This window comes from Labeo rohita, chromosome 11 (genome assembly GCF_022985175.1).
Source record: "Labeo rohita strain BAU-BD-2019 chromosome 11, IGBB_LRoh.1.0, whole genome shotgun sequence".
Lineage (NCBI taxonomy): Eukaryota > Metazoa > Chordata > Actinopteri > Cypriniformes > Cyprinidae > Labeo > Labeo rohita.
Genome location: NC_066879.1, coordinates 17,841,097 through 17,867,881, shown reverse-complemented (window position 1 = coordinate 17,867,881; position 26,785 = coordinate 17,841,097). Strand labels below are relative to the sequence as shown.

General features: G+C 34.5%; 2 protein-coding genes across 5 annotated transcripts in view; one reads left to right on the top strand and one right to left on the bottom strand.

The window, feature by feature from the left end:
- Window positions 1-767: 767 nt before the first annotated feature.
- LOC127173423 (uncharacterized) lies at window positions 768-21,715 on the top strand. Of its 3 annotated transcripts, none has more exons than XM_051123316.1 (14): window positions 768-1,057; window positions 1,237-1,542; window positions 1,624-1,926; window positions 17,414-17,713; window positions 18,014-18,061; window positions 18,165-18,215; window positions 19,449-19,499; window positions 19,979-20,056; window positions 20,170-20,188; window positions 20,295-20,334; window positions 20,437-20,509; window positions 20,960-21,055; window positions 21,411-21,460; window positions 21,567-21,715. In XM_051123316.1, the coding sequence occupies exons 1-14, from the start codon at window positions 1,003-1,005 to the stop codon at window positions 21,633-21,635; spliced, it is 1,539 nt and encodes a 512-aa protein (XP_050979273.1). In that variant the 5' UTR covers window positions 768-1,002; the 3' UTR covers window positions 21,636-21,715. The 3 variants fall into 3 exon arrangements, with proteins under 3 accessions (XP_050979273.1, XP_050979275.1, XP_050979274.1); XM_051123318.1 differs by lacking the exons at window positions 768-1,057; window positions 1,237-1,542; window positions 1,624-1,926 and adding exons at window positions 8,677-8,774; window positions 9,082-9,378; window positions 16,036-16,335; XM_051123317.1 differs by lacking the exons at window positions 768-1,057; window positions 1,237-1,542; window positions 1,624-1,926 and adding exons at window positions 15,285-15,371; window positions 15,655-15,954; window positions 16,036-16,335.
- A 2,542-nt stretch (window positions 21,716-24,257) lies between these two features.
- cacna2d3 (calcium channel, voltage dependent, alpha2/delta subunit 3) overlaps window positions 24,258-26,785 on the bottom strand; it is a 53,747-nt gene continuing 51,219 nt past the window's right edge. For both annotated transcript variants that reach the window (XM_051122077.1, XM_051122078.1), the window contains exons 36-38: window positions 25,384-25,496; window positions 25,205-25,287; window positions 24,258-24,863 (exon numbers count right to left, since the gene is read on the bottom strand). In XM_051122077.1, the coding sequence (XP_050978034.1) occupies window positions 24,771-24,863; window positions 25,205-25,287; window positions 25,384-25,496 (289 nt within the window). In that variant the 3' untranslated portion in view covers window positions 24,258-24,770. The remainder of the gene's footprint in view (window positions 24,864-25,204; window positions 25,288-25,383; window positions 25,497-26,785) is intronic.

Sequence of the window (26,785 nt, the reverse complement as noted above, 5' to 3'; positions counted from 1 at the left end):
GGGAAACGTAGTCCAGCAACGTGCAACAGTGTGTGATGTAAACTGTTAGTGGGATGCACAGGCGACCTCTGGTGGCGGGCAGACAGACAGGATTCATGACAGTATCTCTGCAGGGTCTGCTGATGTTCTCAGAGCTGAACTACACCTCCTGCCAGATGGAAACAACATCTCTTTTAACTGTCAAAACATGGATGACCCGTTTTATTTTTTTCCTGTTTCATTCAGTTGTTGCACTGCTATAGCTAAAGTATTAAATATTAAATCTAATTTAGTCTATATGCATATACTGTTTAAATGGTTTTTGAACACGCATTGCTTTTAACATGCACACAAATTCTAAGAATAAAGTTGAGAATTGAACTGCAACAATTTCAGAAAATGATCATATAGTGTACTGGTTTTATCCATTTTCTTCTGTCAGATAACAGTATGATAACTGACCAATTAAACTGTTTGATTTTTTCTGTATACTTTCATGCAGTTGCTTTCATATGATATTCTGATCACTTTTTTTGCATTAAGAAGCAAGCATGTGCATAATAAAATGATCACTGCGTGTGTGAAATTACTAAAACATTTATACTATATAGTGTGTACTATAAAAGTGAAGATAAACAAGAACAAAGACATGAGTGTGTCAGACTGATTTAAAGTTGTACCTTCTGAGTTTGTGAGTCTTTTGAACTATTCATTAAAAGAACCAGTTCATTAGAGACGTTTGTGAATCCTACGATTGCAAGCACTGTGGGAAATGCTGGTAAAATCTGTAAATCAAAGTTATTTCCACCTAAAACTTACAGTAATAATTAAACTTATGACCCACTGTACTAAAGTAAAAGCTTGCTACAGGTTTACAATGCACACAACTGTAAGTGTGGTGTCATGATCACAATCGCCTTCATAAAATGCACTGCAGAAAGCTTATGGTTTCCTGTGGTCTGATGTGTTACTTCCTAATTCACCTATTGTGTGAGTCGCATTTCTGTTCTTACACCCACTATAATGGAGTTGGTCATCTTCATCGTTTTTCAGCTCATGATGGAGGTTCAATCTTACAGTAAGTGATCTCTTCTGTGTAATGAGTGAACAGCGTGTCATTGTCTAAATTATTTTAACATGTCTGATCAGTAGAGCTAAAAGTGAACCGACCTGACATATTTGTCTTGTTGGAATATTGGAATATTATTGTAATCTGTAAACATTGTCAGCGCTTAGATCTGTTTTGGGTTGTTGTAGAATCTCCTACTGTAAAAGTATCTCCAGATGTCATAAGAGAGTCCAGCTCAGTGAAGATCAGCTGTGAGACGCCAGCAGATGTTACAGTGAATCAGTGTTATTTCTCTGTAAACAAAGAGAGGAATATAAAACTCAGTTCATCATGTGAGCTTGAGCTCACTGGTGCTGAAGTTCTCAGTTGGGCAGCTGTAAAATCACCTGCAAAATTACCTGTATCACTTGACATTAACTGTTACTACACAATACTTAAGCAAGGCATCAATAAACCATCATCTGATTCTCCTCCTGCCACAGTGACAGTCCTAGGTAAGATTTCACTGCTGTTCTTCTGTGTTAGAAACAGTTATGGCTGTGTTTTTAGTAACTGGACCATTTCTCTTTAAACAGATTCTCTTCAGAAACCCATTATCAGTGTTAGTGATGATGATGTCCAGCCCACCATATCATGTGAAATACCACTTTCAGTCAGAGCTGATTTCATCTGTAGTCTCTACACTGAGGATGATGATCTTCTGTATCAACGTGTCTCTCAGAGGAGTCAGTCTGAAGAGCGCCATTTTTGTCTGTTTCATTTAAGTTCTAGTGAACTCTTCACACCATCAGTGAACAGCAGACAGCTGACCTGTGTTTATTCAGTAAAGACTGAACCTAAAATGAGATCACCACACAGTGACACATACACCATCAAAGGTGAGTTATCAATATTATGATTTTTTAAAAAACATGAGCACATTTAATGACTAGAGACACCTGTATTCTGTAGCCAGTATAATGTATTACGTAGGCCAGTAGGATATTACAAAGTCTTGGAGGATGGTTGATTAATAACAGCAATCCAGTCATTATATAGATCAGTGTGTCAGAGAGTCTGACTTGTAACCCAAAGGTTGCAGGTTTGAGTCTTGGTACCGGCAGGGATTGTAGTTGGGGGAGTGAATGACCAGCGATCTCTTCCACCCTCAATACCACGCATGAGGTGAGACCCTTCAGCAAGGCATCGAACCCTCAACTGCTCCCTGGGTGCCGTTGCAAAAATGTTCACAGTGTGTGTGTGTATTCACTACTCACTGCTGTGTGTGTGGGTGATGGATGAAATGCAGAGCAAAAATTCAGAGTGTGAGACACCGTACTTGGCCACGTCACGTCGCCCCCTTAAAGTCCTGCTTCTATCAGACAAAAATTGAACCACAGTGTGACTTTGACAAGTGAACAATCTGATACATTTAGACAGGAAGGAAGAGCAACTTGAGCTCAGATCATAGCTGAGATGTCAGACAGCCTACGTCTGACACTGTCTGACACTATGTCTAACACATCCACGGAAACTTTTTATTTTAAAATGTTCTTTATAAGTTCTTCTCACTATATTCTGTAGCACCGTTTGAACTCTGTAATTGCAAAAATACACTTATGTTGAGGTTAGAAGTGTTTTAATTAAAGTATAGTTTAGCAATATGCTCTATATGAGCTCATCATGAGCCTTACTGATCATGACTTGACTGATTTTTGCACAGTGGCAATACAATGAACAGGATGCAAATAAAGAGCCATTGCTCAACGCTTAGTGATTGACAGATAGTTTACATGAGTGTCAATCAATATTTGAAGTACTGCTATTATAGTACAGAAGTGTTTGACGTGTATCCAACACCATGAAACATCACAGAAGTCAACAAATCAATTGCATGTGCTATAGTTTTCCCTCCAAAATGAGGTTACAAAAGGACTGTATGTTTTGCTAATTTCTGAAGAGTCAGATATCTCTAAACACATTAAAAATATGTTATACATTAGGTCTTCCTCCGGCTAAGTTGAGAGCATCTGCTTTAGATATTGTGAAAACAGACACAGTTGAGCTGAGCTGTGAGAATACTGAAGATCTGAAGATGGAGATGTGTTACTTCAACATTAATGGAAGAGAAAGTAACTCAAAACAGAGCTCATCATGTCGGCTCTCACTCACTGGATCTCAGATCAGTATTTGGTCTGGAGATCAGAGTTCATCTGTGACAATAACCTGCTACTACACTGTGATGATGAGACAAATTCAAAAACCATCTTTTCAGTCTGATCCACTGACAATAATAGTCCAGAGTAAGTTTTATTATTATTATTATTATTATTGTTATTATTTACTCATGTGATAAAATATAGAGTCAAATTACATCACATATGAGACACACATTTTTAAAGGATCTTTACCATCAACAAAGTGTGCAAAAGGTTGCAGATATGTCAATTGACCCTCGTAATGTAATAATATAAGAAAAAAATACAATAAATCATACAAATTGACACCTTGTTATTCTGATAAATTCTCTCCACAGATTCAACATCAACCACCACTCAACAAACTACCACAACAACCATGAAAACCAGTGAGTAACTTTGTTACTCCATTCTGAATGTTCTCAAAATGACAATTTATTAAATATTTATTGTTACTGTAAAATTCACAATGTTTTTTCAGCAGCTTTAACTATAATGTCCACTTCTAAAACCACAACAAACAGAAAAACGCGTAAGTTACTGATAACACATTTTCTGATAATTCTAAATTAAATTTGAGAAACGATTTCCTTCTGAAAAGTGATTCCTCTTGTAATATTTCATTTTTATATTAGCAGACTTTCATTCCACAACAAAACTGCCAACCACCACAGCAAAAGAAACAATGTGTAAGTTATCAAAGCTAAACATCTGTCATGGCGTAAAATGAATATGTTTGATTCAAAAGTCAAATTAAAAATACAGCTGGGATTCATTTTCAAGTTTATGTGTACATGGTAAGCACTAAGCAGTAGCATACAGAGAATTTGTTAATTTTGCTACTTCTGTCAACATGGTTATGAGCCATTTACACAGAATGTGTTTTTCCATTCCATTGCTCTACTTTTCCATTGTTTTCATATGTAAATGCACTAGACGGATGCATGTAAATGCACTAGCGTGATACATCTTTCAAAAAATGCGAAGTTCAATTTAGAGCTCTACTCTCAAGTCCTTGTGTGTTTTCCCTATTTTACTTCCTGCATCTTGAACTTTTCAGTCACTGTGTGAAATTATGTGTGCGAAACTGAGTGAAATTATTAATGTCACTGTATATATATATATATTTGTTTTTGTTTTTTGTGGCAAATACTATATACAACTTCAATCAAAATTAAAATGTCCCACTAAAGTGTCCCACAGTATTCTCCACTGTCCATTTATCTGTTTTTATGGTTATTGCTACAATGTTTAGTTTTGTACAAATGTAAAGAAATATACATATGCCAGTCTGTTAAATACAATTTAAGATGTTCTCACTGCAGTTTCAGCAGCAACATCCACTCTAAAAACATTACAAACGGGCAATGTTATTTCCAAGTCTGAAACCCCAGTGTCCCACAGAACAGGTAACTTACTGCATCTTTCCTAAATATAAATGTAATGACATACACAGTATAAGGAAAATCTTTTTTTATGCAACTTCATCAAATACTGCTGTATAAAATCATCAGGGTGCATCAGTCAGGTGCGATTTCATTTAAAATATTTTCTGATGCAGTTTTTCCTCAGGTTTACATTCCAATTAGTGATTATAAACAATATTCAACTTCATTCATAACTAAAATTATTCTGGAAATATTCTCCACTGTCCATTTATCTGTTTTTATGTTTATTGCTACAATGTTTAATTTTGTACAATGTAAAAAAATATATACATATGCCAGTCTGTTAAATACAATTTAATATGTTCTCACTGCAGTTTCAGCAGCAACATCCACCCAAAAAACATTACAAACGGACACTGTCGTTTCCAAGTCTGAAACCCCAGTGTCCCACAGAACAGGTAACTTACTGCATCTTTTCTAAATATAAATGTAATGCCATACACAGTATAAGGAAAATTTTCTTTTTATGCAAATTCATCAAATACTGCTGTATAAAATCATCATGGTGCATCAGTCAAGTGTGATTTCATTTAAGATCTTTTCTGATGTAGTTTTTCCTCAGGTTTACATTTCAGTGGCTCATACTGAAGGTCCACTCGCACCACTATACAAAGGTATTATTCTGAGTCTTTTTCTTTCATATTTGAACTGACTTGACCATTACATTCTATTTGAAATCTCTGCACAATATTTACTTCTTTTTTTGTGCATCACTTTGTCAAATTGTCAGGTAGACTTATATCTCTACAGTAACTACATTAAACATAATACGCATAACATGTATTAAAATCTTGGTTTTGTTTTAACACAGATATTTGGTTTATAGTGCTGGTTTTCACTGGTGTTGCTGTAATTTTGTCTGGACTCACAGGATTCATCTGTCTGTGCCGGTTTGCAAGTACGTATTTCAATGTAAATTTATTTCTAAAACAACAGACAGTCAACCAAAGTGATGTACAGGAATAAAACCTGAATATATAATATCGATGCTAATTGTTTTCTAGGTAAAGAAGAAAACAGTAAGTTTTATATTGTATTTATATTGTTTATATTTAGCTGTATGTGTAAATATTTAACTTCTTATCTGATTTATGCATGCATGAAAAATCAATAAAACATGATGTGCCCAGTCAAGGAACTGGTATGGTGAGTATCACCATAATAGTTACTATAAATACTTTTTAGTAACTTAAGTAACTTGTTAAAAATGGACTTGATCTTAATTATTATGTTATTTAGAGTTGTTCTGGACCTGCAGAGACATATTCTCTGATCACTTCTGTACCAGCCACATCTCAGCCCATATCTGCAGGTAAGAGAACATCATTCTTAGGAAATGATCTCAGATAAATTGAAAACACAGTCGCTAACCGATTTCACCAACTGATCTGAAACTTAGAAACACTTTCCAGTGACCACAACTTCTCAGAAGCTGGTACTACACCCATTTCCTCTTTCAAATCATCAGCAGATCGATACTATTAACCACGTCTTCTCTTAAAGGGGCTTTCAAATTTGTTCCACTATGGTTGCGTGACTTCAACATCACAACTATTAAGTTTCTGACCAGGGGCGTCACTAGAGCAGTGAGCTCAGTAATATATTACTTATGATTTTTATGTGTTAGATTGACATACCAACCAGAGAAGTATTTTCTCTGATAATATTTCAGCAGTCAAGTCATACGTTTTCTCTGTGTGTTGTCTAGAATCACTCATTTTAACAAATTGGTCAAAAGGGTTTGAAAAAGGGTCAGAAACTAGTTGCCAAAAGTCAGAGTCAGTCATTTGATTTAACAGATTTCATAAACAAAATGTGTAGTGTATGATGGTCACAGACTCTGATTGTTTTTTTAGCATCAAACTATGATTCCATCCAGTCTGAGGAACATTTTTGATATTTTTTCCCCTTTTCAGAGTCAGTAAAAGGTTAGTCATTTTACCAAAATAAGACAGATAATACAAAATGCATGTTATTGTTTATTTAGTACTGACCTGAATAAGAAATTTCACATTAAAGATGTTTACATGTAGAGATGTAGTCCACAAGAGAAAAATATAGCTGAATTTATAAAAATGACCCGGTTCAAAAGTTTACATACACTTGATTTGTACTACTGTGTTCTTACCTGAGTGATCCACAACTGTGTGTGTGCGTTTTTTTTTTTTGTGTTTTTGTTTTAAATTGCCTACTGTTCTTCAGAAAACTCTTTCAGGTCCCACAAATTCTTTGGTTTTCCAGCATGTTTGTGTATTTGAACTCTTTCCAACAATGACTGTATGGTTTTGAGATTAATCTTTTCACGGTGAGGACAACTGAGGGACTCATATGCAACTATTACAGAAGGTTCAATTGCTCACTGATGCTTCAGAAGGAAACACGATGCATAATGAAAACTTTTGGAATTTGAAGATCAGGGTAAATTTAACTTAGTTTGTCTTCTGTGAAACATGCAAGTATCTTCTGTAGCTTCTGAAAAGCAGTACTAAATGAAAAAATATGATATTTAGGCAAAATTAGAAAAATGTTCACTACATTCTGTTCAAAAGTTTTCACCCGCCAAGCTCTTAATGCATGTTTTTATTTCTGGAGCATCAGTGAGTGTTTGAACCATCTGTAATAGTTGCATATGAGTCCCTAAGTTGTCCTCAGTGTGAAAAGATGGATCTCAAAATCATACAGTCATTGTTGGAAAGGGTTCAAATACACAAAAATGCTGGAAAACTCATGAACAACTATCATTAAACAAAAAAAAAAAACACAGCTGTGGTACATTCAGGTAACAACACAGTATAAAGGGTATGTAAACATTTTAATGGGGTAATTTCAACTACTATTTTCTCTACTATGTAAACATCTTTTATGTGAAATATCTCTTAGGTCAGTACTAAATAAACAATAACATGCATTTTGTATGATCCCTCTTATTTTGATAAAATGATTAACATTTTTAATGATTATGAAAGGGGGATGCAAACCTTTGACCTCAACTGTATTGCTTTTCATTTTTCACGTGTTTCTGAAATGTGTTTCAAGCTCAACAAAAGATCAATGTATTTTTTTAAGTGATCTTACTAAATGCTTCTGCATTGCATTACAGATGTTTTGATCAACAAACAACAGAAACAGGAAAATCCAGAGAAAAATGAGGTATGTTTGAACACTGCCACACACCAAACTCATGTGACCGTCCATCATAAACAGAATACGAACACATTTATCTTGCATGTCTTTTTTGTCTTTCTTTCTTTTTCCTTAAGAACATTTATCATCTGTATTGCACGATCCCTGACAAGCCAGTTCATTCAAATGCAGAAGATAACGTGTACAGTTTGGTGAAGATGAACTGATGAACCTCATGTCTGTTTATGTACAGCTGCTATAAATACAAGTGTAATACTACCTTGTACAAAAAGCTAATTGAGCAAGGCTAATTAAACTTTTTGAACTAATCATAAATCTTTTGAACTAAATATTTTTTTCTATATTGTATTCTGTATTACTCAAGATATCTAGGATTAGGCTTTTTAAAAAATCATTCTGTATGATTTATAAGCTGTTTTCCTCTAAGGAACAACAAAAAAATCCCCACAAGTGCAAATATGATTGTGAGCCATTTAATTTACGTCATGGCTGCATTACTGTCTTGGTTAATCTTGGCAGCTGTTACAGTAAAAAAGCAGAAGAGGTTTAGAGAGAGACTGACATGTAATGCTTATTTTACATGCAAAGATGTTAGCCAATCACCGTTTCCACTGACGTCTCACAGCAGACACGCCCCTTCCAATAAAGCGGTCAAATCAGACTAGAGAAATTCAGAGCAGAAAATGACCATTTATATCTACATTATGACCTTCTGTTAAACACCGTAATCAATGAAAAATAATAAAGTAAACAATACAAAATATCTTGGTCTTACTGTCTACGCTTTCATCTACATAAAAATGCACAGTATACATTTCTAGGTTTCCTGTGGTCTGAAGTTGTACTTCCTAATTCACCCATTGTGTTGGTCTCATTCTGTCTTTTTTCTCACACTCACTGTAATGGAGTTGTTCATCTTCGTAGTTTTTCAGCTCCTGATGGAGGTTCAGTCTTATAGTAAGTGATTTATGTTGTTTAATATCTTCTTAAATACTGTATGTTCATATTTGTACTCATCTTTTGATGAAGTTACATTGTCTAGAATATTTCTAAATGTCTGAGCAGTAAATAAAAGATTCAAAAATAATTTAAAAATAGCAGAATAAAAATTATGATTAATATTTATACAGGAATATTTGAGCTGTGAAGCACTAATTTGAATGACTAATATCTCAGCCATAAAACGGACGCCATAAAATGATGTGGTGGTAAACATGGTCGGTGAGGAGATGTAATGTAGCTAATCTCTTTTGGGATGTTTCAGAATCTCCTACTGTAAAAGTATCTCCAGATGTCATAAGAGAGTCCAGCTCAGTGAAGATCAGCTGTGAGACGCCAGCGGATGTTATAGTGAATCAGTGTTATTTCTACACAAACAGAGAAAAGAAGAATACAAAAGTTAGTTCATCATGTGAGCTCAAGTTCACTGGTGCTGAAGTGCTCAGATGGGCGGATGTAAAATCACCTGTGTCAATAAACATCAACTGTTACTACACAATACATGAGCAAGGGATTAATAAACCATCATCTGATTCTCCTCCTGCCACAGTGACGGTTCTAGGTGAGATATTTCACTGCTGTTCTTCTGTGTTAGAAACTGTTACTGCAGTCTTTTTAGTAACTCAGTTTTGTCTTTAAACAGATTCATTAGAAAAAAAACATAATCGCTGTTAATGGCGATGATGTCCAGCCCATCATATCATGTGAAATACCACTTTCAGTCAGAGCTGATTTCATCTGTAGTCTCTACACTGAGGATGATGATCTTCTGTATCAAGTGTCTCTCAGTGGCATCAATCTGGAGGGAGTCTTTGTATGTTTTATTTAAGTCATAGTGAACTCTTCACACGATCAGTGAACAGCAGACAGCTGATCTGTGTTTATACACTCAAGACTCAACCTGAGATCAGATCACCACACAGTGACACATACACCATCAGAAGTGAGAGCATTTCATACATTACAAGTAGCATCTATATTATAATGCAAAACAGATACTGTATTATTACTGTATTTGTGAAACAAAGATGTAAAATGTTTATGTTCTAACATATCAGGCAAAGAGAAACATGCAATTACAATTCAAGCAAATTATTGAAAATGTATTTACTGAATATACATTTCTGTAGTTGTGCCCTCCTGTCTTTCATTTGCTAGATATTCTTTGTGAGAGCTTACAACCTATTTGCATTTGTTTATTGTGTGATAGGCTCAGCAGCGACCTCTACTGATAAACATTTGACAGCAGCCACAAAAACAAGTGAGTAACCTTACATCACAATTTACCTGTAGAGAATTCTCATTCTAGACATTTCTGACATTGTTACATTATATTATGTTGTGCTGTAATATTAATACCACTACTAATTCGAGTTTTATTTCCAAACTAAATGGACACTTTAACATTGTTGAATTTGACCTCTACTGTTGAAGCTTTGATAACCATAAAAAACTGCGGGTGACATTTATTTTTAAAATAAGCATGACATATACTTTACATATCAACATAAAAGCTTTTATTGCAGTGTACACTAATCACAGATTTTACAATGTATTTAAGGTGCTAGGTGGATGTTTTTAATATAATGTTTATCACATTAAATCATTCTGTACGGCTCACTTTTCAGTTTTCTAATATTTATTGTATCATTGTATGTTATACTGTATTAACTGTCAAAGTTTTATTTCCAAACTAAGTGCACCATGTGACGTTAAAAAAATCTCTTTGCAGTTTCAACTGCGACCTCTGCTGGTAAGACTTTGACAACTGCCACAAAAACCTGTGAGTGAAGTTTGTATTGAATATAAAACATTTGACAAGCACACAGAAGGAGTTTCATGTCTGTCATATCACATCACACTCTGACACATTGTTGATTCTTTTAGCAGCCTCTACTCTGCTTGATTCCACCAGAAAGACAGAAACATGTACGTATATATTTGTGGTCTGCTTATGAGAGAATATTAAATCTGTGTCATATGTTAAATAAGGCATTAAATATCACTTGCAGTGATATCAGATAGAAACACTGATGTCTGTAATCATTATGTTCAGTCTAATATCTGGAGATGTTTTCTGTTGCAGCTGTTCCTCATGCTGATCACACTCACTCTGAAGGTGGTTCATTCACTCACAACACAAAACTGCTATTCTGAATATTTGTACAAACTAAAACAAACCTTGAAAAATGTCCTCTTTCCATGGCCATATCATTTGGTATATTCAAATTTATTTGATAATATAAAAGCTTAGTAATTCTTACTTAATTCAACTTAAGGATTTACTACAATATAAACATGGGTTAAATCTATATTTTCACTTTTGACAGACTCAAGGCTTTATTTCTGTCTGGACTCATAGGATACATCTGTCTGTGCTGTTTTACCAGTAAGTACAATGTACCGGTTTAGTTGTGCATAAACTGAACTCCATGATATAGAATCATATGATAATAAAGTCTGTATCTCTGCAGGTTCTGCTGATGTTCTCACAGAGCTGAAATACACCTTCTGCCAGATGGAAACAACGTCTCTTTTAACTTCTTTTGTGCTCATCAAAACATGGATGTCCCTGTTCCCATCCGTTGCGCTATCATTGCTAAAATATTCAGTTTTACATTTAATTTAGTCTGCATACTTTTTAATTAACTATTTTAACATATTCATAAACTTATGATAACTCAACATCTCAGCTGCTTGATTTTGTCTGCATGCTTTTATGCATTTGCTTCCACATGATTATCTGATAAAAAATTTGGATTAAGGAGCAAATGTGTGCCTAATAAAGTGACCACTGAGTGTGTGAAATCACTAACTTATTCAGTATGTTACATGTCTATCCTCAAAGCAATCAAATTTATAAACAGCTTTGGGCAAAAATCAAGCTATAAATGAAACCTCAAGAAATTCCAATTTAAACTAACTTGTGATTCTTTTACATACTTAGGGATCTCATGAAGAACTGTTCAAATGTAACTTTACAGCAATAACGGAAAACCAAAAAAATAAAAAAGATCAGAGCTGATAGTCCTTATTACTGATAATAAACACTTTTAGGATGCCCATTCTGCCCAGGTTTTTATATTTGTTTCAAAATGTCCCATTATTTATCCCAAAATCTTTCTTTAAGGCAGTGGTTCCCAAACTTTTTCTGCCAGGCTCCCCTTTTGCAGAATAAAAAAATCAATTTTCTCATAAACAAACACAATTTCAGAAGGAATTATTTTTATCTTATTACTTATTATAATTCAGTGTGTGACAATTTACTGAAAAAAACTAAACAAGAACTAGTCATTTTTAGAGTAGAAACATCTAAAGCATCAGCTTTACTATGTTTTTTTTTTTTTTTTTTTTTTTACTATGCAGCTTTCTTTGACTTTTCAAAACCTTGTCCATGCTTAAAGTAGATTCAGAACCTCATCTACCATCTATGCATCATTCATTCATATTCATTCATAATTTTACTCGGCAAAAAAACAATTACAACTGATAAAAGACAGCTGCAGCGGGTACTGCGAGTCGTCTTGAGGTAATAAAATATGATGAAATTCATATTTTATGTTAAATTATTTACATGTGGGTAGCCGTATAATAAGCAAGATAATTTCACAGTGGGGTCTTTTATTAAAAACGTTTCTTTTTACATAAAAATCTAGTGATTAAAATTTTGGCCGAAACTGAAACTGCTTTGTAATCATTAAAATTATCTTATTAAATAATATAAAAAGACTTTTTAAATTTAACTCAGTAATTTTAATGATACTGAATAAAAAAAAAAAAATAAGCCAATAAAATAAATTTATTGAAAAAGTAACAATAAAATTGGACAGAAAATATTCTCAATATATAATTTTTTATTCAGTTCTAAAACGGAATTAGAATTTTCAACTTTTTGGACTAATTATCAAAATAATGTTTCCTAAAAGCTAAAAGAGTAAGCAGAGCATTTTTCAGAGAGGGTGATTTTACCAGCGTTGTCCAGTACAGCAGTACCACAGCAAGTTACAGCAAATGTGATCTTCAAACAGGAACAAGTATACATTGACATTTTCTGTCTGCGTGTTATTTGAACGGACTTTGCTTTTCCGTTGAGCGTAAGCGGTACACGAGTGGAGCATTCATATGGGCCGTGAGCAACTCAACGGAACCCACATTCATAGAGCGGAATATTGAGCGGTGCGCGCGGAATACTGCCGGGCAGTGCGGCAGATATTTTCGGCCGCTGTCTCTTTCAAATCTATATAAAAATCGGCCGATTGTACACTAGCCTTGCCGTGCCCCCCTTATCATAACTCCACGCCCCCCAGTTTGGGAACCACTGCTTTAAGGAGTTAGACAAGCATATATGGAACAAAGCTGTCCCATGAACTACACTGTAAAAAACAATTTGTTGACTCAACTTAAAACAATTTGTTACCCGGCTGCCTTAAAATTTTTAGTTCAGTCAACTCAAAAAAAAAATGTTTATAACTTGAAATGTTAAGTTATACGAAGTGACAACTTAGATATTTGAGTTTATACAACTTAAAATGAAGACAGCTGGGTTACTTACCCAGCTTTTAAGTTTAACAAACACAAATATCTAAGTTGTCACTTAATACAACTTAACATTTCAAGTTGACTAAACTTATTTGAGTTGACTGAACTTAAAATTTTAAGGCAGCAGGGTAACAAGTTATTTTAAGCTGACTCAACAAATTGTGTTTTTTTGTTTTTGACAGAGTAGGAAAGCATTTCAGAAAAGCAGAAAAATGCAGGGGGACTGGCATTGCCCAACTTTAAATATTATTATTGATCCTGTAACACTGATAAACTGATTCCATGGGCAGAGCATTTCTGTCAGTGGAATGAAGCTGTTTGGGTAGAGATGTATCAGTCATCCTGCAGCCCAATCTTTTTGATTTCAATGCTCTGTGCCCGACTACTACTAAACAGAAAGCAACTATCAGGTCATCCATTGATGGCCAGTTAATTAACATATAGACCCTGTCCCATTTTAAACAAAAAACAGGCGGGTCATTCTATAATTAGGGATACATTTAAAATTTGACAATGTGAAGAAAAAAATATTCATTTTTTCCAAAAACCCAAACATGACCTTACATAGCTGCTTTGAAATAATCTACTGTATAAAGTGCTATATAAATAAAGGTGATCTGTGCACAAAATACCATCTGTGTTTGCTCCTGTCCACTGTGTTACCTTTACTGGGTAACGCAGTTGACAGGTAACTTAGTTAACATTTTTAGTGTTTTGGGCCTAAACTCAACATGGAAGCCTAGAACTACTGAGCATATGTTATGTTTAGAAATATATTTTCATGAAAAAAAAACATAAGTTTTAGTTAAACTGTCTTGTCAAAATTTGCAGCAGTTATACTTGTGTAACACTGTTGACAGTCAATTAATCCACTCTTGACACAGGTTTACTAGTTTAACCAATATTGGGGGGGGGGGAGAATATAACTTCTAGTGTTTCATCCATGCAAGAATGGGACAAACCATTCCTTTTTTGAGGGGGGTTTCTAGTGGGTAACTTAGTTGACAATGGTTTCTCGGACACAAATAAAACAAGTTATATCACAATAAACACTTATTATTTTTGAATCACACACCCAAATGTCTTGATAACCTATTCTAACTAAAGACAAAACTATGAAATTAGTTTATATTTAAGATCATTTTCATGCTTAAATGCAGAGTAGAAAGAGCAACTTTACAAAATCGGACAGCTGAATACCAGGGTTGTGATATGAACATCATTTTTAAACAAAAGAATATGGCTTTTTCAACATATAGTAGTGTGACTGGGAAAAATATAATTGTGTACTACAAAATTAAGCATTGGGGCTTTATATTGATATGAAAATATAAAAAATATACTTCACGGACATGAGATGTATCATTATAGAATGACCCAGGTACTCTCTTGCTTCCAGTGTGCTCATCCCTAATTAATCATGTCTTTCAGGTGTAAGCCCCCCAGAAAAGTGACTTAGGCCTGGGACACACTAGACGATTTTTAAATCCTAACCAATTTTAAATCCATGGGAGACCACTGACAATTCTCTGAACGTGCACACAAAGATGATTTGACCAGGCCGCGAGACCACAAACTTACTGATTGTAGACCACACATTTGCTGATTGTAGGAACAACTTCACAGTGACACGGGGTCTAACACAGACTCACAGGATCAAACGTGACTAGAGAAGAAGAAAACATGGAGGACAGATCAACTCGTAACTTTTAAGTTCTGAGTGATGTGTTCAGTAATCCTACTACACCGGTAGAATCAGTGGTGACATTTGTTATGTACACATAAATTACACATTCAAGTTTCAGTTGTATGTTATAGTGCACACAACTGTGAGTTTCATGATCACATTTATCTTAAAAAAAAAATAGACAGCAGAAAGCATATGGTTTCCTGTGGTCTGTTGTATCACTTCCTAATTCACTTATTGTGAGAGTCTCGTCTCTTTTCTAACACTCGCTGTAATGGAGTTGTTCGTCTTCGTAGTATTTCAGCTCCTGATGGCGGTTCAGTCTTACAGTAAGTGATCTCTGTTGTTTAATGTTGATTAAATACTGTATGTCCACGTTTGTAGTGAACAAAATGTCATTGTCTAAATTTTTTCCACGTCAATAGGGCTACATGTCAACCTACTTGACATAATCGTTTTGCTGTACAACATTTTTTGTATATAATCAGCAGTTGTCTAATTCAGATTTTAGAACTTAAATATATATGACTAATAACAGAATATTATTGTGCTTACACACATTGATTATGAGTAGATGTAATATAATGCTCGGTCTGTTTTGGGCTGTTTCAGAATCTCCTACTGTAAAAGTATCTCCAGATGTCATAGAAGAGTCCAGCTCAGTGAAGATCAGCTGTGAGATGCCAGCAGATTCAGTTAAAGTGAATCGGTGTCATTTCATCAAAAACAGAGAAGAGAAGAATATAAAAGTCAGTTCATCATGTGAGCTCGAGCTTACTGGTGCTGAAGTGCTCAGATGGGCAGCTGTAAAATCACCTGCATCAATCTACATTAATTGTTTCTACACAATACATGAGAGAGGCATTGATAAACCATCATCTGATTCTCCTCCTGCCACAGTGACGGTTCTAGGTGAGATATTTCACTGCTGTTCTTCTGTTAGAAAGTGTTACAGTAATGTTTTTAGTAACTGGATCATTTGTCTTTAAACAGATTTACTTGAGAAACCCTTCATCAGTTTTAGTAAAGATGACGACTTGCTCATGATATCATGTGAAATAACACTTTCAGTCAGAGCTGATTTCATCTGTAGTCTATACACTGAGGATGATGATCTTCTGTATCAACGTGTCTCTCAGAGGAGACAGTCTGGAGCGAGTCATTGTATGTTTTATTTAAGTCATAGTGAACTCTTCACACAATCAGTGAACAGCAGACAGCTGATCTGTGTTTATTCATTCAAGACTCAACCTGAGATCAGATCACCACACAGTGACACATACACCATCAAAGGTGAGTTATAAATTTTATCATTTCTTTTTAATGAGCACATAATTAGAGATGCCTGTATAATTCTTTAGCCAGTTTGATTTATTATGTAGCCAAGTAGTATATCAGAAAATCATTTGAGGAATATTTATCAATAAAAAGTCAGTATCTTCCAAAAAGAACTAATATTAGAAAAATGGAATGATACTATGTAAAAGACTGGAGGGATTTTTTATCATGTCCCTTTTTAACAGGCTGTACTACACTGAAAGGATAAATATACTATAGGAAAGAGTTAAATATCGTTAACCAAATTCCTTGGGTCACTACAGACATATTTGTCTCTCAAATCAGAAACAACATAAGCTGATTCTAACAGTTCTGTGATGCTGTCAGCAGACACTGCATCAGTAAACAGTGATCTGTGAACTTTTGCTTGTTTCTTGCACAGAATAACTTGCAGGTTATTTTCAGACAAATGCTTACCACAGTAACTTTTGCAAATGAACAATCTAATACATTTAGGCAGGAAGGAAGAGTCAGTTGTGTTGATCATGCAATAAAAGTCAACACAACAGAGAGTCAGACTATATCTGACACGACTATGTAAACTCGTTTCTGCCTAAAATGAAACCCATAATATGATGGCAAGAGGGTAAACGGCACAAATGTGCAAGGATTTTAATATTAAAATGTTCTTTGTAAGTTTTTATTGGGTGAACCTATTTTGCAGCAACTTGAAGTCATAAGTATTTTAATTAAAATATCCTTTAGAAAAGTGCTCTAGTTAAGTGAATCATAAACCTTATTAATTATGACTTGATTATGATTTTTAGACATTGGCAATAAAATGAATAGGATGCAGATAAAGAGCCACTGATTGACAGTTAGTTTACATGAATGTGTCAACCAGCATTTGAAGTGCTGATATTATAATTCAGATGTTTTTATTTTGTCAGATGAACTAATACCACAAAACATCACAGAATTCAACAAGTCAGTTGCTAACATGAATGTTTGTGCTGTTGTTTTACCTCTAATATGAACTGAATGTTTCTAATCTGAGATCCCTCTGAACATGTTATAATTTTTTATTCATTAGGTCTTCCTCAGGCCAAGTTGAGAGCGTCTGCTTCAGTTATTTCGGAAACAGACACAGTTGAGCTGAGCTGTGAGAATACTAAAGATCTGAAGATGGAGATGTGTTACTTCAACATAAATGGAAGAGAAACCAACACAAAACTGAGCTCATCATGTCAGCTCTCACTCACTGGATCTCAGATCAGTATTTGGTCTGGAGATCAGAGTTCATCTGTGACAATAACCTGCTTCTACACTGTGATGAAGGGACAAGTTAATAAACCATCTGATCACTCTGATCCAGTGACAATAACACTCCAGAGTAAGTTTTTTATTAATATACTCATGTGAAGTAATATGGGTGAGATGATGTCAAATTACAACACCAGTATGCTATTTTTTGTATTTGAAGGACCTGTAACTTAAACAAATAAACTTTGGTTTAAAGTTTGTAAATGATGTAAACAGACTCCCTATAATTCTGATATATTATCGCTGCAGTTTCAACATCAACCACCACTAAACAAACTACTTCAAAATGACAATCCTTCTTTCAAGCTCATGATTACTTGTTGAACATTTACTACGCATCACTGCAAATTTCGCAATGTCTTTTCATCAGCATTAACAGTAACCTCCACTTCTGAAACCACAACATACAGTAAAACCGGTAAGTTACTGGTAACAGCTTTTCTGGTTATTTTACATTCAATTTGAGAAAGGATTGCCTTCTGAAAAGTGATTCACTTAGCAAAATGATATTTTTATATTAGCAGACCAATCCAAGACAAACCTGCCAACCAGCACAACAAAGGAAACCATGAGTAAGTTCATCCACTACTGTTCAATGGTAAAAGTCACTTCGTAGAATTATTCGGAAACAGAGCTGGGATCTATTTTAAAAGATTATTGGTACATATTGGTAGGCAGTAGCAAATAGAGAATTCAAAAATGATGTGGCTTATCATTATGCTGCCAAAGTTCCTTTAAGACACGTCATTTCACTCGGCGGCCATCTATAAAGGGGTCATCGGATGCTAAGTTCACTTTTTCATGTTGTTTGAACATTAATGTGTGTTGGCAGTGTATGTACAAATCTAAACCTATAATGATAAAAATCCATGCAGTGGTTTTTAATTAATCTGTAAAAATAATATCCCCTTTTTCAAATTGAGCCATTCTCAGATGCCTGTCGGTGTGGCGTCACACCCACAGAGGCCGCTCCCACGATAGTTGATTGACATGAGCTCTTACCTTAGACCAGCTGTCACAGTCCAGTAACTTTCCATGTTTTGATGCCAGAGCAGGGATGTAAGTTAGACAAGAATATCTCAGATTGAGCGATTGAGGTGTTGTGTTGCTGGATGTAATAATGAACATAGTGGTCGTCATTTACTCCCGACATCTGAGCCGCTGAAGATGCAGTAGATTATGTTTGTTTGTGAAGGGAATGCACCTCCCGATTTACATATATCCGTCTATGTTCGCGCGAATCATTCATGATCCAGCTTCACTTACAGCAGAAGTGTGTATAAGTGTTTTTTTATGAATCTTTGCGGTCGCCTTTCCTTATAACGTGGTAGTTAGGAATCATATCAACTTGTGGAAAATGGGCATCCGATGACCCCTTTAAGATCACCAATAAAATCTAACAAGAACTGTATCATAAATGTTGTCTCAAATAGCGTTAAAAAAGCGTATTATTCAGGCTAGACCAGCCAGTATGCATGCACAGTCCTAAGCGCACATCTAAGAACGCTGACTGTTTCATTAGGAACTGGGACTTCTAAAGGAACCTGCAGTGACATGCTAACTTTACTGATTAGTGATTGGCTCTTTTATTCCAAAGGGCCAAAGGCGTGGCTTTCTTGCCATATTGAGCATTGCAGTTTTCCCCATTCAAAACTATATGAGTGACACGTCTTGGGTATTCCATAGTCTTTGATGCTTCTTTTTTCAACATGGTTACTAATTGTTTATGAACTATGTATATTTTTTAAACATTCTATTTTAATACAATTACAACATTACATGTTGTGGCACTGTTTTTTCTGCAGTTTCAATGTCAACCTCAACCCTACCTGGTAAAAATAGAATCTCAGAACATAGTGAGTATTGTAGATGCCAAATTAGCAAGCAAATGGCAAAACTGTAAACACAAAATGTGGTAACATTTTATTTTAAGGTGTCCTCGTTATGCATGATACATGTGCTTATTAATAACAATTAATTATGCACAAGTACATGAAAGTAACCCCAAGCCAAAACCTAATCCCAACCCTAACCATATAATAAGTATGTGTAGTTATTAAATATTACTCAGAACTTAAATGTATAATTACACTGTAACAAGGACACCTTAAAATAACCCAAATGTAACCCAAAATGTTAAGGCATTTTGAATATTATCCACAGATTTATAATAGAGAAAATTATAACAATATGCTTGCTTATTTATTTATTTTAATTAAATGGATCTTAATTACATTTGTGTAATATTTCAATTCTCAAGTGGACTGATCCTTATAAAAAATATATAAAATACAGACAGATAAACATGTATTAAAGTGGTTTTGTTTTGACACAGATACATTGTTTGTAGTGCCGGTTTCCACTGGTGTTGCTGTAATTATGTTGGGACTCATCTGCCTGTGCTGGTGTGCAAGTAAGTAAAGTTTACAAATGTACATTCTATATGTATACTCAGATTCATGCAGAATTTATAATGCAATCTAGAATTGAGCATACTGTATAATGCAGTGGCTCATTTTTTTCTAGGTAAAAAAAGAAGAAAACAGTAAGTTGTTTTCATTTATGTGTAAATGTTTAGCTTCTTATCTAATATATTCATGTATAAAAATGTATCATAAAAATCAATATTTGATTTTTTGCATTAAAATCAGAACAATAAAACCAGACGTGCACAGTCAAGAGCCTGGTATGGTGAGTATCACCATACTATTAATAATATTAAACATTTATAATAATCCATAAGTAACAAGAAGTGTTGACAAGGGACTTGATCTTAATTATTATGTTTTTTAGAGTTGTCCTGGACCTGGAGAGACATATTCTCTGATCACATCTGTACCAGCCACATCTCAGCCCATATCAGGAGGTAGGAGAACATAATTTTTAGGAAATTATCTCAATTAATTGACGCTTAATAAGCCAAATAAAGCTGCTGAGTTAGAAGGGCTGTACAGATTCTCAGAAACTGGTACCATTTCCCCTTTCAAGTCGTCATCAGATCAGCATTATTAGCTACATTTACTAACCCTCATGCTTTCTTTCTTCATTGGAACAGAAAATGGGCTATTTTGCAGGATGTTTACACTGTCGATACAGCAGTTTCGAAAGACTGTTGAACTTCTAAAATAACAAGTTCACAATTTTAGGCCTGTAGTGACCAAACCTGTTTCTGCTAAGTTTAGCTCCAACCAGCTCCAGCACTTGCTTAGGCTGCAACTAACTGCATCCTTTCACATGCCATATTTATTTTTCTCTTGTTTTTGATGGTTTTCTATTGACTCTGTTTGATCCTCTTCATCATGCCGTTTTTTCAAAGGCCTCAAACACCCAGAGTCACATCAGGACAGCACAACAAATCCCACAAACACTCGCTCTGCCATTACATCTATAAATCTAATTTACCAGTCCTCAGGTAACGAAATGTTTCTTTCTTTAAAGTAAGTCATATCATGAGGAATCAGATGTCTAGGCCTATGAAAACACTCTGTGGTTACACAACTCGAAACTTCCTCTCTGGCCCAAAAGCTACATTTCACATGGTCAAGTTAAGGCATTAAAAAACTTGGCCGGTCAATCACAGTGAGCTAATATGGAGGAAGTAGGACTAAATTAATCCCAACACTATTGTAGAGAATTAGTCTGAGATATTGCCCAAGTGTCAAAGCTTAAAATACACTAAAGATTACAGACAAAGAGTTTGTTTCTCAAGGTCAAAACATTTTTTAAAGTGATCTGACTGGTTTAAATGCTTCTGTATTGCATTACAGATGCTTTGGTCAATAAAAAACAGAAATGGGGAAATACGGAGGAAAATGTGGTATGTGTGACCACTGCCACACACCAAACACACATAACCAAATGAGACATCCATCATGAACAGAATTCTAACACATTTACTTATCTTTTTTTACTTCTTTCTTAAGAACGTTAATCATCTGTACGCCACGGTCTCTCGCAAACCAGTTAAATCCAACTCAGAAGATCAAGTCTAAAGTTTGGTGAAGATCCACTGATGAATCTCAAATCTTGTTTCATTATGTACAGTCACCATAAATAAAATTTCTTTACAATCAGACAGACATTTATTTTCATTTATTGTATGATGTTGAATATATCATGACCTTATATAGAGTGTATAATGAACATCAAGCTAAAGGTTAATTTCCTTCACAGACACTGCTCAGAGGATCTTGTCAAGGTTCAAAGGAATCTTGGACATTCAAGGCTGAACCAAAAAATGCAATGACGTTTTACAGTTTTTTTTTTTTTTTATTTGTTTGTTTTTTTGTTTGTTTGTTGTTGTTTTTTTGGAGTAAATTTTAACCATCTGAATTTTTAAATGATATTTGATACAAATTATCTTTCTCAAAGAATCTATGCTTAAACACCACCTCTTAATGCACATGGCTTCTTGTTTTAAATCATTATCTATATAAAATAATTTTTGTTTACTTACGGTTTGCGGTTCAGCTGCTGTCAGATCCTATACAGTTGCTTCATCTTTCAAAAGACGTTTCTTCGCAAACTTCCAGCTGTGTCTAGTTTACAAAACCCAGTCAAATGCTCCAAATTAATTTATAAATCCTCCAAAGCAACGCAAACCGATTCAATCACTTGTTTGTGACTTGTTTCTGAAGGCTCACGCTAACGAGCTGTTTAAACAGGGTTGCCAGGTCTGCAAAACAAGCCCAACTGCTAATCAAAACTAACCTAATAATGATTTTTACTTCGGTTTTCTCTCCATCTGCGGTACACTCCGTCGAAATTGCATTTTGGGGAGATCACTTTAACCCACGGATTTCAAACACAACCTGAGGCAAAAGTTTAAAAGTAGCGGTAAAACTGCGGACTTAGTAACCCTGAGGATGCGTCTAAACTATCCATATGGCAAGCCAAAAGGGCCAGAATTTCTATATAGCTGAATCTTGTTTACCTCCAATAACATTTACGCGATGACCATGAAAGAGAATAGAACTCTTTTTAGTAGCAAAATCAAATGTTTCCTGTCATCTCCCTTTAAATGTCATTGGACTTAAACTAGATTTAGCTGTATTTAGTAAATAGCATAACAAGTTCTTAGTTAAAGGGATAGTTCATCCAAAAATGAAAATTCTGTCATTGATTACTTACCCTCATCTCGTTCCAAACCAGTAAAACCTTTGTTCATCTTCGGAACACAAATTAAGATATTTTTGAGGAAATCCAAGAGCTTTCTGACCCTGCACAGACAGTAACGCAGCTACCACATTCAAGCAAGAACATTGCTAAAATAGCCCATGGGACATCAGTGTTTCAACCTTAATTTTTTGTGCGCAAAGAAACAAAAATAACTTTATTTAACATTTTTTTCTTTTCCGTATCAGTCTCCGCCACATGTTCAGGAAAGTATCAAGCCGCAAACAGACCGTGTACATAAAACAGTTTTCGTAAACATGTCTGAAGATTTTCGACAAAGAGGATGACTTGCAATTTTTCGCCCAATCTTACTTATTTTGAACTAGAATATACAGACAATGAACTAAGAGAGATGGATGTATATCATAAATAAATATTTATCATTTATAACTGTCACTTATGATTATATTTTATTTAAATAGTTTTGTTTCTTCTTATTTTTGGAACAGTAAAGAAGATATTTAGCTGAAACCATGGTCTTTGGCGATTCATAAAAAGCAAGTCAATGGCTACCATTATTTTAGCAATGCAAAATTAATACCTGTGGCTCCTGACTCTCTATTTGAGGTCTTATGAAGAGAAACGATCAGCCTGTGCAAGAAACTAAACATTAATTACAACATTATTATCTATAATCCATAGTTTCAGGCAAATGGGGAAGTCTGAATCTTTTTTGCGAACTGGTTCTTTCAATGAACTGGTTCAAATAACCAATTTAACAGTTTGTTTACGTAATAACGTCATGTACATGTGACCCTGGACCACAAAACCAGTCTTTATGTAGCGCTGGTATATTTGTAACAATAGCCAAAAATAAACTGTATGGGATAAAATTAACGATTCTTCTTTTATGCCAAAAATCATTAGGATATTTAAAGATCATGTTCCATGAAGATATTTTGCAAATCTCCTACCATAAATATATCAAAACTTAATTTTGATTAGTAATATGCATTGTTAAGAATGTCATTTGGACAACATTAAACGCGATTTTCTCAATATTTAGATTTTTTTTTTTTTTTTTTTTTTTTTGCACCCTTAGATTCCAGATTTTCAAACAGTTGTATCTCAGCCAAATATTGTCCTATTTTTAACAAACTATACATCAGTGAAAAGCTTATGATGTATAAATCTAAATTTAAAAAAAAATCCAGGGTCACATTTTTCACTTGGAATATCTGGCAACCAAAGCTGCCATGTTTTTTTGTCATTTGCACTGAAAAAGCTACATTTATGATACCAATGATTTTTTTACTTTAAGACAATAAAAAATTCAAGCTACACATCAAGAGATATTAGATATTTGCCTTATTATACCCAAATATTATAAATACCACACTCACCAGAAAAAAAATGATGGAAAATATGTTTTTATTTACATAACATGGCTTTCCTTTGATGTAAAGGGATTAGGCAATTAAAAGTTATTTTCCAAGTACTTAAGCAGGCAAAACTTATAAAGTTTGTGAAGAATCCACATCTCATCTTTTGATGACAATGTATGCTATTCTTACAAACAGCTCTGTGAAATATTCCTATTTTGTCACGTCATGCATCTTAAGACTCCAAATGAAACGCCGAATCAATCTGAAAGGCAGGCAAATAATAATGAATTAAAAGACATTTCTGCTCACTTTTTGTCTGCGCTTGACACAGTACAGATTAAGACTAAAGTTGAGGTGTATGAACCTTGAAGAACAGCTACATGGACTGCGTTTAGCTGTGACGCTCGTGGCAGCCACTGACATCCAGGCATGTTCACTGGTCCACACGTAAGAAGAAAACACTCAGCACATTCTAACACAGTCTTTGACGGTAATAAATATCATCTATCTTCAGTAATCCAGACATCACAAAGATGATTTTGTCTCTGTCAACTCATGTTTGGCGGAAGCAAGGCTCTCTGATTTGAGTGTATAGGAAGCCTAATGGGTCAAGGCAGGGGTCAGAGGTCACCTGCTGATCAGGAACGACAACACTGAGAATAATATGGCTACCAGTGGAAAATTCAAAGCATTTGCTGAGCCGCATTCAATAGCGTTCTCCTGTTAAAAAAATAGATATACAAACAGAGTTAGCAAGTGCTGGTAGAGTCAGGAAATTGCACCCAAACTACACATTCAAACACTTTATAGACTGAACTTTAAGCTACAGAAAGCCCTGCAAGAGGCATAAAATTGACGCGTGAATGGTTCACTAAAACCTTTCGAGTGTACTTTCTTTCAGCTGTGATGTGGATGAGCATTTTACCGACTGAGTGAATGGGGTACTTTAAAATACTCGATGAAGTACAGTTCAGTAGTAGTTTCAAAATATTAGAAAACTTTACAGATTAGTTTAATATTTATATAAGATATTTAATAATATAACATCATGCATTATGTACCTCTGGATGAAATGGATGACAGGACTGTGGCCGTCTGCGATCCTTTTGAAACTTCAGTCTGTCACACTTCAGAGACTCATTATGTGCTCAGAGGTCAAGGATGGTAATGATACAAATACTCATGCTATAACCTCACATTCTAAATGAGTAGATGTTTTGTTGGTTTATAAAAAGGATATAAATGATCTCAATGGGCTCCATGGTAACTGGAGGGGCGGAGCTACAGTCACATTTATTCTCAACAACCACCATGAACAGGTTACTGCTGGGAATCTGCTGAATTACAAAGGTCCTGAGAGGAAAAATACAAAAAAAGATGTGAGATTCTTGTTCACAAAACCTGCAGAATGGTTTGTCACTCACCTAATGACAAATCAGGTCTGTCCTATTTTTTAAAAATGGCATTTAGACCTAGAGTAACCAGAGAAACCACACAGAATATACCCTACATTTCTGCATGTGAAAGAAAAAAAAAACACTTTCAAAAGAAAAACTAAACATGACTATATTTGTAACTACATTAAATAATTAAATCTCTCAAAATATATAAAACTCTATATTTTACGGAAGCCCGTTTCCGCCACTGAATAAAAAAAAAAAAATAAAAAAAAAGGTTATTGCGACTCTTTATCTCACAGAGATATAAACTCACAACTGCAACAATAAAGACACAAATGCAAGATATAAACTCAGAATTCTGAGAAAAAAGGCATAATTGTAAGTTTATATCTCGCAATTCTGACATTATAACTCAAAATTGCGAGTTTATAAAATGCAATTCTGAGTTTATATCTTATAATTCTGACTTTAGAACTTGAGTATTGTGAGTATATATTTCACAATTCTATCAGAACTGCAAGACGCAAGAATTGCGTGATATAAACTCACAATTGCAAGAAATAGTCAGAATTGCCAGATAAAAACTTGCAGTTCTGACTTTGCGAGATATAAACTTGCAATTCTGAGAGAAAAGTCACAATTGCGAGATATAAAGTTGTAATTCTGATTAAAAAGTCATAATTCTAAGTTTATATCATGCAATTCTGACTTTGTAACTTAAAATTGCAACTTTTTTCTCAGAAAATTTCTCAGAACTCACAATTTTGAGAAATAAAGTCAGAATTGTCAAATAAAAACTCGTAATCCTGATTTTGCAAGATATAAACTCGCAATTCTAAGAAAACAGTCTGAATTGTGAGTTTATATTTTGCAGTTCTGACTTTATATCTCGCAGTTGTGAGTTTATATAATACAATTCTAAGATTGCGACTTTATTTCTCAGAATTGTGAGTTTGTCTTGCAATTCTGACTTTATAACTCGCTATTCTAAAAAAAAAAGTCAGATTTGCAGGTTTATATCTCACAATTCTGAGATTATTTCTCATAATTCTGACTTTATAATTCACAATTGCGAGTTTATATTTTACAATTCTGTCAGAATTGTGAGATGTAAACTCGCAATTGCAAGAAAAAAAGTCAGAATTGTGAGATATAAAGTCGCAATTACCGTTTTTAATTTTTATTCAGTGGCAGAAATTGACTTCCATGTCATTATTTACTCGCCCTCCAAACCTGGTTTCT

Bases quoted from the DNA above. Each gene is read 5' to 3' on its own strand.
- LOC127173423 (XM_051123316.1), top strand. From the start codon at position 1,003: ATGGAGTTGGTCATCTTCATCGTTTTTCAGCTCATGATGGAGGTTCAA. The intron at 1,543-1,623 runs GTAAGATTTCAC...CTCTTTAAACAG, and splicing joins TGCCACAGTGACAGTCCTAG to ATTCTCTTCAGAAACCCATT. The intron at 20,335-20,436 runs GTGAGTATCACC...TATGTTTTTTAG, and splicing joins ACAGTCAAGAGCCTGGTATG to AGTTGTCCTGGACCTGGAGA.